The 10,143-nt window shown below is 51.0% G+C and overlaps 2 protein-coding genes across 2 annotated transcripts; one reads left to right on the forward strand and one right to left on the reverse strand.

The window, feature by feature from the left end:
* Positions 1-3,245: 3,245 nt before the first annotated feature.
* J4E82_011617 (uncharacterized protein) lies at positions 3,246-4,754 on the reverse strand (the record flags this gene model as incomplete). Its single annotated transcript, XM_051737817.1, has 3 exons — positions 3,246-3,683; positions 3,733-4,577; positions 4,631-4,754. The coding sequence occupies 3 exons, from the start codon at positions 4,752-4,754 to the stop codon at positions 3,246-3,248; spliced, it is 1,407 nt and encodes a 468-aa protein (XP_051582423.1).
* A 1,059-nt stretch (positions 4,755-5,813) lies between these two features.
* On the forward strand, positions 5,814-7,308 carry J4E82_011618 (uncharacterized protein; the record flags this gene model as incomplete). Its single annotated transcript, XM_051737818.1, has 2 exons — positions 5,814-6,465; positions 6,521-7,308. The coding sequence occupies 2 exons, from the start codon at positions 5,814-5,816 to the stop codon at positions 7,306-7,308; spliced, it is 1,440 nt and encodes a 479-aa protein (XP_051582424.1).
* Between the last annotated feature and the right edge of the window lie 2,835 nt (positions 7,309-10,143).

Raw genomic sequence — 10,143 nt, forward strand, 5'->3', positions numbered from 1 at the left:
TGTCGCTTTTTACGACCTTAACTGATTTCTCTTAGACATGCAAATCAGTAATACCCCTGTCGTTCAAAGCGCTCGGACTCCCGGGCAATCCGCAAGACCATTACTGTTCACCCTCTTTAACGTTAGAAACCTAAGGCTAAAGCTAGGATAGGGCCCTATATAGTATTATATCTAGGCCGCTAACCTGCAGAACGACGGGTATGTTTATAACATATAGGGCTACGGCGTTGAGAATCCCCTGATCTATACTATAGGAGCCTTCGACATCGGCAAGGGATTTATAGTGACCTAATAGGTAGTTGGCATCCCCGTTCAGCACGGCTCGGGCGTCCTCTACTAGCGTCGGGCTACCCACGAGAGAGTGCGGGCCTATTAGCCTAAATAGTCGCCAAGTGTTAGCAAAGGGTTAAAAAAAAACCTACCCGTGGCCAGCGTCGCTAGCCGCAAGCTGATGGTCCGGAACATCGATCGCCCAATGGAATTTTTCATCGCCTGTTTGACTGAAGGCTGGAGTGTGAGACATGTCGAACAGTCTTCTTTACAGCTCGGAATACTGAGTCGATTGCAGTGTACGTGAAGAGTCGTCCAGATAAGGGACAAGATGAGAGAAGTGTTTTGAGCTGTAGACGGTCGGTCGCGGGAGAGCCCTGGGAATGCGTTGGTGGTATCGTGTCTTCTGTCGCTCGTAGTAAGTTGGCAGTAACAGTTAACTTTCGAAAGCGAAAACCAAACACGATGCGCCTGGCGCGCGACGGCTGCTAGACACTCCTTCGCCTTTGTGAGGCTGAGAAGGACCTCACACCAATTCGGCTAGTACAAAACGCCACTGTGCCCTTCGATGCATCACCAGATTAGATATGCAGCCGCGCCCTGATTGTCCGACCACTCGATCATCAAGAATGAATCCGCACTAGTATTGTTTAAAACAACACTGTGCCCTTCGACACGTGGCCAGACACCGCCGGAGGAATAGACCTCCGTCATCCTTCAGCCTTGCTCATGTATAGCTGACTGAGCAGTAAGGACCTTGGAAGAGCAGGCTAAGAGCGAGGCTGACTCTAAGGCTTGGAAACCAAACAGCCTCAAGGCGCATTATACTGTTGTCAGATTTGTTTGCCCCACATGACTCTGCAAACACATTTAGATGATGCTGAAGTTACAGTCTCATTCATTCCAGCCAACTCCCACTCTTTTAGTAACTGATATACAACACTCGAGCTGTACTTAAAACTGTAGTGAGGTAAACACAGCTTTGATAGTGAGGAGAAGGAGATGCAACGCATAGAACAATACCGTTATCCAGCATCTGTATTCTCGAAATGACACCGAGCTCATACGAACTAAATCTTCCCAGTTTACTGCTTCTCATCATCTCTCATCTCTCATCTCACACTCACCTAACCCACTCAACCTCCCACCAGACTGCCCATTGACACACCCATGACGACCCGCATTATCAACAACACCATAGTCTGAAGTCCTTAGGTAGGGCTGTATCTGTACCTATTAGTCCCTACTACCACCTACCGAGTGACAGGTACCCACTGAATCGCTACCTCACCTCCAGCCTCGACTACCGGCTGCAAGGGACTACCGGCTGCAAGAGACTACCGGCTGCAAGGCCAAGGGCTCCAGGATCAACCCACGCGTCGACTCCGAACACGACGCCCCATAAAAGCTCGGCAGGAGCTCTAGCCTTTCCACAAACTTCGATGTCCCACATTCCGGCTGCATATCTTCTGACTGATGTCGTTCTTGCAAAACAGGAGCAGAAACAGGGGCAGGGATGATCACAGGTCCTGGTCTTTCATTTGTGCCAAACACGGAAAGCTTACTGGATCCACGCTGCTGCGTACATATCCGATGTCTATTTTCTTCTAGTTCAAGCCACATACGTCGAGCAGTTGATAATGCGCTACTATAGCGTGGATGCTGAGCGCGGCGACTGTGATATGGCTGCTAGTGAGAAGATCGCGGTCTAGATGCGCATGTGGATTGCATGTGAGCCATGTTGGATATAGTCAGGTCAAGATGCAATCCAGTGATGATTCCTATAGCAAGATGCTCTGAACGTGACGAATATCTCATGCCTTGCGTCTCGCCCTCTGATCTGCCTGCTGTCCGTAGCCTTCTCTCCGCCTTGCAACAAAACGATCGCCGACGATCGTGATGAGAACTTCTACACCTGCTCCACATGCTGGACTTTCTTGCTCTCTCTCCACTTGGGCCAACTGATGCCAATGGACGTAACGAAATATGACACACTACGCTGGTCAGTAAATACTTCAAACTCGCAAGCCACCTTAGACTTCACAAATTACCTTAACAACAGCGCAAAGGTGGCCGCGATACCAATCGTCGTACAGCTACTGCCCATGCAGCGCTTGCCGCCCATACACGAGATGATGAAAGCCGTAAACCAAAGCAGGCAATCGAGCGCATCAAGAAAGAAGTTCACCCGCGGGCTGGCGAACCGGCGGAACCGATCCACATGTGTGGTAAGATACTGGTACAATAAGAACACGGCGGATTTGATCGAGTAGACGAGGACCAGCGTGGTGGAGCGCCCGCGTGGCATTGACGAGTCGGCGAGCAGCGCACATCCAGTAATAAAGGCTCCGAGCACGAGGATGGCTTGCGTGATGTGAATGGTGCGGTTGAAGCGGTTCGCAAATGCGGATAAGGCAGCGAAGGGCTTCATAGTTGAAGCTTTGGCGTAGCGGGGGGGAAGTGCAGTCGAAGTGGTGTTGTTATCGTTGATCCCGAGTGAGTCCTTTTTGGCTAAGCAATGCAACGAATCATAGGGATAAAAACTAGATCTCGCAGTTGTCACAGAAACCTATCGCCCTGTCCTATATATGTATGATATACCTCTTTACCCCCGCCAAGCAGTTTGCAATGTTCACACAGCCTCGCAGCTCATGTGTATGGGCTAAACAAACACGCAGTACGAGTAAAACCGTGCATACGCGCGCAAACCAAGGCTCTTGCTCTCCTGCTAAGACACAATAATTCCTGCTAATGCGTTGGATGGGACGTCGTTGCTCCGCTGTTTCGTGCTGCTAGGCTTGCCCATCCAAGACTAGTGCCGGATCGCGTACTCGCTTATCTGCGTGTACGAACTACGAGTACGGGAAACAGGTTCTAAACCTTCTTGCGAGTGCATCAAGTGCTTTGTGTAGTGAGGCAAAGTTTTCATGCAAATATGATTCCGATAACGAGCAGCCATGGTCAAGACGACGGCCTCACTCTTTGCGCTTCGCCTTCTTTCCTGTCTGTCCCTTCACTTCATCTTGACCACCCTGTAATAAAGCCAGCGCCTCATGCAGCAGCCTCTTCTCACCAAGCCTGACCTCAATGGCCATCCGATGTCTCTTTTCCAAGCTTCCTACCTTCAACAGCTTCTCGTCGTCCTCTATTGACGTCGGATATCGCCCCAGCTTAGCGGCGAGCGCCTTGGTCACAACGGTGTTGAAGATATCCTCGCGCTTCCGCTTCTCCGCGATGAGCCCGGGATTGCTCTTCTTGAGAGCCTTGAGCACAGCCTTGAATTGTTCCTCAAGCTCCTCCGAAATGTCGCGGAGTTGAGCTGTATATGTGAGCTGCCCTTCCGAATCCGGTTCGCCGGAATCTCGCTCGATGATGAAGTATTCTTCGAGCTCTTCGTCCTCTTCGAGCTTGGCCTATGGTGCTGTCAGTGCATTCACTGAAAAGTTCGTACCGGCTGCTTACCTCAATCTTTGCAACTATCTCGTCCGACAGACCGAGCTCTTGAATGAGCGCTTCGCGAACAAGGCTCCATGGTAGCTCAACTACGTCGTATCGGTGGTGTTCGGGTGTCACATATCCATAGCGACGTAGTAGCTCTGATGTCGGCAACGGACCATAGTAATTGAGTACTTCTGAGCCAGCTGGCAGTGTTGAACGGAGCGATGTGACTTCAAGGCTGTCACCGTGGTTCACATGTGCATTGAACTCGGCATTAGCATTGAGTATGTCCGCCATGGGTACCATACCAAGCGGCGTGGTACCTTCTCGGTCTTCAACCCAACCGTCTTCCTCTTCGTCTTCCTCTTCGTGCTCATTGGCGAGATCGAACGCGTACGACATGATCGTGCTACCCATACGATGTGCAAGAGCAAGCAACTCTTCCTCGCCCAACTCACGGGCTCCATCAGGATAGAATACTTTAGGGTTCTGCTGAACGACAGGCACGACTTGTGATCGCAGCATCTCATCACTTTGTTGCTTTCCAATCTTCTCCGTTGACAGACAGGTGTTCTGGAGCTCCTTGATTTCCGAGTCGGACCAGAAGATGGGCGTGTCGAAAGTTGTCGGCAGTACATCCATGTATGGCTTCCAGCGTGACGCGTCGCCTTGTAGATACTCGTATATCATGACCAATATCAGAGAAGTCCATGAATCCAATGGTTCGTTCTCATCATCGGCTTCGCCATCCGTCAACGTATCGAAGACTTTGGGTAGTTTGCTCGGTAGTTGCGATGTGTTCACACTAATGATTAAATCTCTAGGTATAGTGAATAACGTTGTGTCTTCTGGTATGTCTTGTTTTGCGACTGCATGCTGTCAATCGATGCTCAGATCGTGCATACCTGACTCGCAAGCTTACCTATTCCTCGACCTGCGTCCTTGGCTCTTAGATCCTGTATCTCAAGCAAGTCATCTCGAAAGACGCCTCCGCCAGCCTTGAACCACGCCAAGAAGCGGTCGGTCGCGCCATTGAAGTCATCCATATCTATCGTCCGATTCTATAGAAGTCGCGCACTTTGGAAGGTTCACGATCGATCACGTTGACGCAGATGATGGTGTTGTAAGAGCAAGAGATGGGCTGGGATAAATGTTCTAAACGTCCGGGCGAGAGGCTTCACCGATTGGGTAGGTGCAAAATCAGACGTGACTAGCGCAACAGCGCAGATCGCGAAGACCGCGCCGGGACACGTGCGGCGATGCCTCCTCCCGTCTCATGATGCACTATGCCCAGGACCAACGTCAATTCTGCAGTTCGGCCAATCGCGAACGGCTGAAGCACCCATGGGAGGATACAGCGAATGCGAAGGCGATCAGGTTCGTCATATGTCCAGGTAAAGCATGTCGCTCACGTGATAGGCGTCAAGAAAATGTAGATGCGAGGTGTGGCTGTAGCTGCGCTCACAATGACCAAAACGAGTCGACCTGATTCTGTGTGGTCAACGATGTCGAGCTGTATATCTCATCTTCTGTTTGCAGGCGTGTCACTACAACGACGGGGCCGTGGTGGCCAGTCCAAAGACGGTTAGTTCGCGATCGGAGGGCGAGAAATTCCGGTTCCGCAGGCTGCCGCGCTCGTCACCAACACGACGCTCGAACGCGACTCGACATCAACCTACGTCGCTGCCGACTCCTTCTTCCATCTCAACGTTCGTTACCTGACGTCGCCAACTCAAAGTCACTGTTTCTCGTCAGCTGCTCTTACCCGTCCTGTCTTCGCCCACCCGCTGCCTCGCCTCAGTTCGCCATTCCTCAAAGGACCTTTGACGTGCGCACGGCGTCGTCGGCTTACAGCCCACGCGCCGGCGATCCACGCGTCAGAGGGGTGTTTCTCAAGCAGTCGAGGGTAGTGTGAACACAGTGGGAACAGCAGTTCACGAGCAGGCACCACGCCTGTCTTGCAAGCCAGTATCATCTCAGCGTCCATCGACACCAGAGTCAGGGCTGCTCTTCGCCCACAACGCGTCCAAAGCCCGGGTGGGAGGGTTTCTCTTGCTTTCGCGTTACTGCAAGGGGGATTTTCTTTGTGAGTCATCTCTCGCACAATGGTTCGCTACCTTGTCCCCAAGAAAGGTGTTCCTGTGCTGGCGAGCGCCAGAGTGGATGGTGCTGCACAATCATGCTGTGTTTTAGTTGCAAAGTACTGTGATGCACCATTGCAGATCAGCTTCTATCTCCAATACACTAATTTCATTCATGGCTTTGATGATCCGCAGACCTTCACCTTGATTTATGATGCTGATAACCTAATACACGACGCAACAACGCTGAAGACTGCGACCACGCTTCTCCCGCACCACCAGCTGGCCTCGATTGCGCGCGCCGGAAACCCGCAAATCAGAGTCTTGACTTTCACACTCGCGAAGCCCTGCAGAATCCGGTGTCCTCCTTCGGCTGGTACTGGTACCCTGGCGGCGAAGAGTGGCTTCGAAGCTCCTTTCCGCCAGCTGGTTAAGCTCGCCGAAGCGACAGAGATAGATATCTTGCTCGACTACAATTGGGTACACGCAGATAACCGTGAATCGCTCGAGCGCTTCTTCAGGCAGCCGAACTTGTTCGCTGGCTTTCCAGACGGCAATGACAGATTCAGATATGTAGAATGGACGGATTTCAATACCATTGAAGAACAGGATGCGCCTCCGCCTTCGTACGCAAAGGCCGTGGACGCTGATGCATCGCGAAAGCGGTCCAGGCATGGTAAGTCACTTCGTGCTCCAGCCGACTATACAATCACTATTGACACTGCACGTAGCCGCCACGCGCTCCTTTTCTACGTCTCCGGCTTCGAAACGTCACCAGTACGACCCCGGCTCGCCGACCGAAATCGCAACTGCGACGCCCAGCCCTCGTCCCTCTCACATATCCGTTGGCTCACCAAAGGAAAAGACAGCTGTGTCATCCAGCTACCCACAAATATCCTTGGAGGCCACTGCCGCGCTTGCATTGCAGGGCGCAATAAGTAGGGCGGTCGAAGCCCAGCTTCCTGCACTCGTTGAGGGCATGCTACCTGGCATCCTTAAGAACATCCTACCAGATGTCCTTCACAACTGTATTGCCCCTCGAAGATCGCCATCGCTTTCGCCTCCGCCAATAACAACCCAATCTTCCCATCCCGCCCCTTCCTCACTTGGCAACCTCATCACCGACCGTTTGACGGAGCTAGCCAAGCAACACCTCACGACTATTTTCGATGAGGCGAACGACCAGGCCTACAGCCTCCGGAATCAAGCTGACGGTGACTTTGAAGACGTAATCGCAGACCACAAAATCAACGTCGATACTATCAAGGAGGATTGCATCCGCGAATTGGGCGAAGTGGTCGACGACAAACTATACAAGTTCAAGGAGCAGACGGACGACATCGTCGCAACTGCCGTGGATGAGATGGAGAGCAAAAGCAGTGAGCTGGGTGAGGGAATGTACGATGGGCTGGAAACCTTTCTTAACGTGGCTTCCACTACCCTTAAACAGGTTAGGAAAGGTCAATATTCCGGAACACGCCGTGTCGAACAATTGAAGCCAGATACAACCACCATATAGATAATCATAATGAGAATGACCCACAAGATACAGACAGGATGCGCCTTCCCCGCCTCGTGTCGTCATTGGTGCTTTCCACAAGCTCATGACGGCAGTCAGCTACTATTGACACTGGGGACAAGGACTCTGACTCCTGCGGCATTCGTTGCCTACTTACGCCCTGGGCCATTACGTCCGACCTCCGGAACCGCTAGAGCAGCTAATCAAGGGTGAAGAGATCCTCGAGAAGCACCCTCTCTGCGTTCCACTGTTCCGTGACTATCTCGATGTGGAGCGTCCTGTGGGGTCGGTTGCTAGCTCTGCGGATGTGTATAGCCGTAGCTCCTGTCATACGCATCGTCGGTTTAGTAGATATCGCAGCTCTCTCAGAATGTGGAGCTCCTGCACGTCCTGCAGTGCGACATGTATCAGCTTGATCATTGTTCCTGTTCTCAGTCGTCCTGTCAAGTACACGCGCCACTCCATCTCTGACCATGGTTCCAAATTTCCGTCGGCGAGATGACCGTGAAGCTTCCGTGGTTTATCTGCCTTGTAAGTCCACTGCTATACGATGCTGTATGTTCTTCTTGTTGTCCAGGCGGGGTTTGTCGCTCGACCGCTTGAGGTTCTCTAACCGCTGCCGACGGTGTGACCGGTTGTGGTAGCCTTGGTGGTTCTTGTCGTTTGGAAAGGCCTCTTCTATCAGTCACTCTGACATGCCTGGAATACCCAACGAATCCCTTAGTTTTACATCAGATTAGGTGGATCGGAACAACGTTTAAAGACATGGATATGAGGGTTTATTCACTAGTAGAACAATGACCAGTGCAGCAGTACTAGCAAATGTGAAAGTATGTATCACGTGCTTTGCCAGACCGCACCCTACTAGAGGAGCCTGTGTGGACACCACAAAAGGCCTTGCAGATCGGATTGACGAACGAAAAGATAGTAAGCATATAGCAAGCGTAACAATGCGATAATATAAGGTCGCTGACCCAATCACTGCTGACCAACATACGCATGGCTAGGTAGCGAGACTTGGCACAGCCGCACCTTCGTGTATGCATGGTGCGACATCGCTCTGCCTTCACCCAGCCTCGTTAATCACGCGTAGCATCACGAGTCTCACTCTTTCCACCATCAAGCGTACCTCATTCCGAGACGACTGTGGCTTCCGGTCCATAAGCTAGCCTAACTCGTTCTGGGTTGTGTATAGTCAGTTCGCGAACTGACCACTATCAGGCTGCACGGGAGCGTGGTTTGCGCCTTCACCTAGCAATCTCCACTTCTCTTAACGGTGTTGGAAAACTTCTCTTACGTTCCTCTAACAAACGTTTGCATACGCTGGTACAGTTCAACCAAGTGCTCGCTACATCGTCCTACAGCCGCGCATTATGGCCACGCCACCTCCAAATGTTCCAGGATCGCAATGTCCATGCCCTAGTTGCACCGTCGCGGGGATTGAATCTAACCTCGCAAGCATACCAAGCGCTTGGCCGAGCAACAGTGATAAGAGGGTGCGTTATACACCGCCTCAACCTGATGCAGACACATTCGCCACTCAGCAAGCCTTTCTGGACTACCTTATGCCTGTACCAATCGAGAGTGTCGACGAAGATAGCAAGAAGTGTCCCATTTGTTGGAAACCCTATGGCGAGGCAGCCGACCCTGGTTTTGATAACTCAGAGCAGCCCGTCCGTCTCAAGTGCAGGCATACGTTCGGCAACAAGTGCATGCTTGCCACCTTCGCGGTTCCTGGCACTTCGACCATTACTCTCGAACCTCTTGCCTTCGGTCAAGGATCTAAAGGCTACCAGTTGGGTCAGCGACTACACTCTCATCTGCGGGAGTCAAGGGCACTACAGTGCCCGTGCGCCAGATGATCACCAACGCCAAATGATCACCCCCACCACCACAACAACACAACTTCAACGCGTTATAACTCAACTAATATGGATCTGATTCAAGAAGCGATTGAAGAAATCGAATCGCGCGAACTAGGAGAACATTTCTCGTACTAACAACTCGCCAAGAAGTATAGTGTCAACTGCTGTACGCTTGCCCGAAGGCATAAGGGTCTAACAGAGGCATATGGCGTAAAGCACCTCTCCCTCTATCCACAACACGAAACTGAGCTTGTACGATACATTAATACGCTTACTGAACAACGTTTGCCACCTACAAGGGAGATGATACAACGCTTTACTTTAGATTTGGCTGGAAAAGCGGTTTCGGAAACCTAGGTTTCCTGGTTCCTCTACTGTTATCTGAACCATCTTATCTCTGGCTACAGCAAGGGGATAAGCAAACTTCGTTGCAACGCCAATTTAGGAGCTAAGTACAGCTTGTATTTCAAGCTTCTGGTTAAAAAAATAGAGGAGTACAACGTCTAACCCTCCTATATATTTAATATAGACGAAAAGGGGTTTTAACTTAGAAGAATTAGCAGAACAAAGCGTGTCTTCTCTAAGGCACGTTAGGATAAAAAGGGGGTACGCTAACTGCTTAAGGATAGCTTAAGTGAGTAGATTACTGTTGTAGCGTGTATTTGTTCGGATAGGAGTGTATTGAGTCCTTCTCTTATCTTTAAGGCAGCCAACAGAGCTATATAAATAAGCTAGGTTAATGCTGTACAAGCAGGAAACTACTTAGTATTTACTACGTTATTACCCTCTAGCTAGAGCAACAACGATATTAGGTTATATTAGCTTAAGGAGGTGTTTAAAAGAGTGTTACGATCTGCACCCAGGGGGAGACGGGGGTAAGCGTAATCACTTTGAAGGATCAAGCGGCACAGTTGAAGGATTGCGGCACAGCAACCACGCCGTAGTCACGTGACTGCTCAGTGGTGAGCAA

Source organism: Alternaria postmessia, assembly GCF_024291825.1.
Source record: "Alternaria postmessia strain BMP 2775 chromosome Unknown scaffold_249, whole genome shotgun sequence".
NCBI lineage: Eukaryota > Fungi > Ascomycota > Dothideomycetes > Pleosporales > Pleosporaceae > Alternaria > Alternaria postmessia.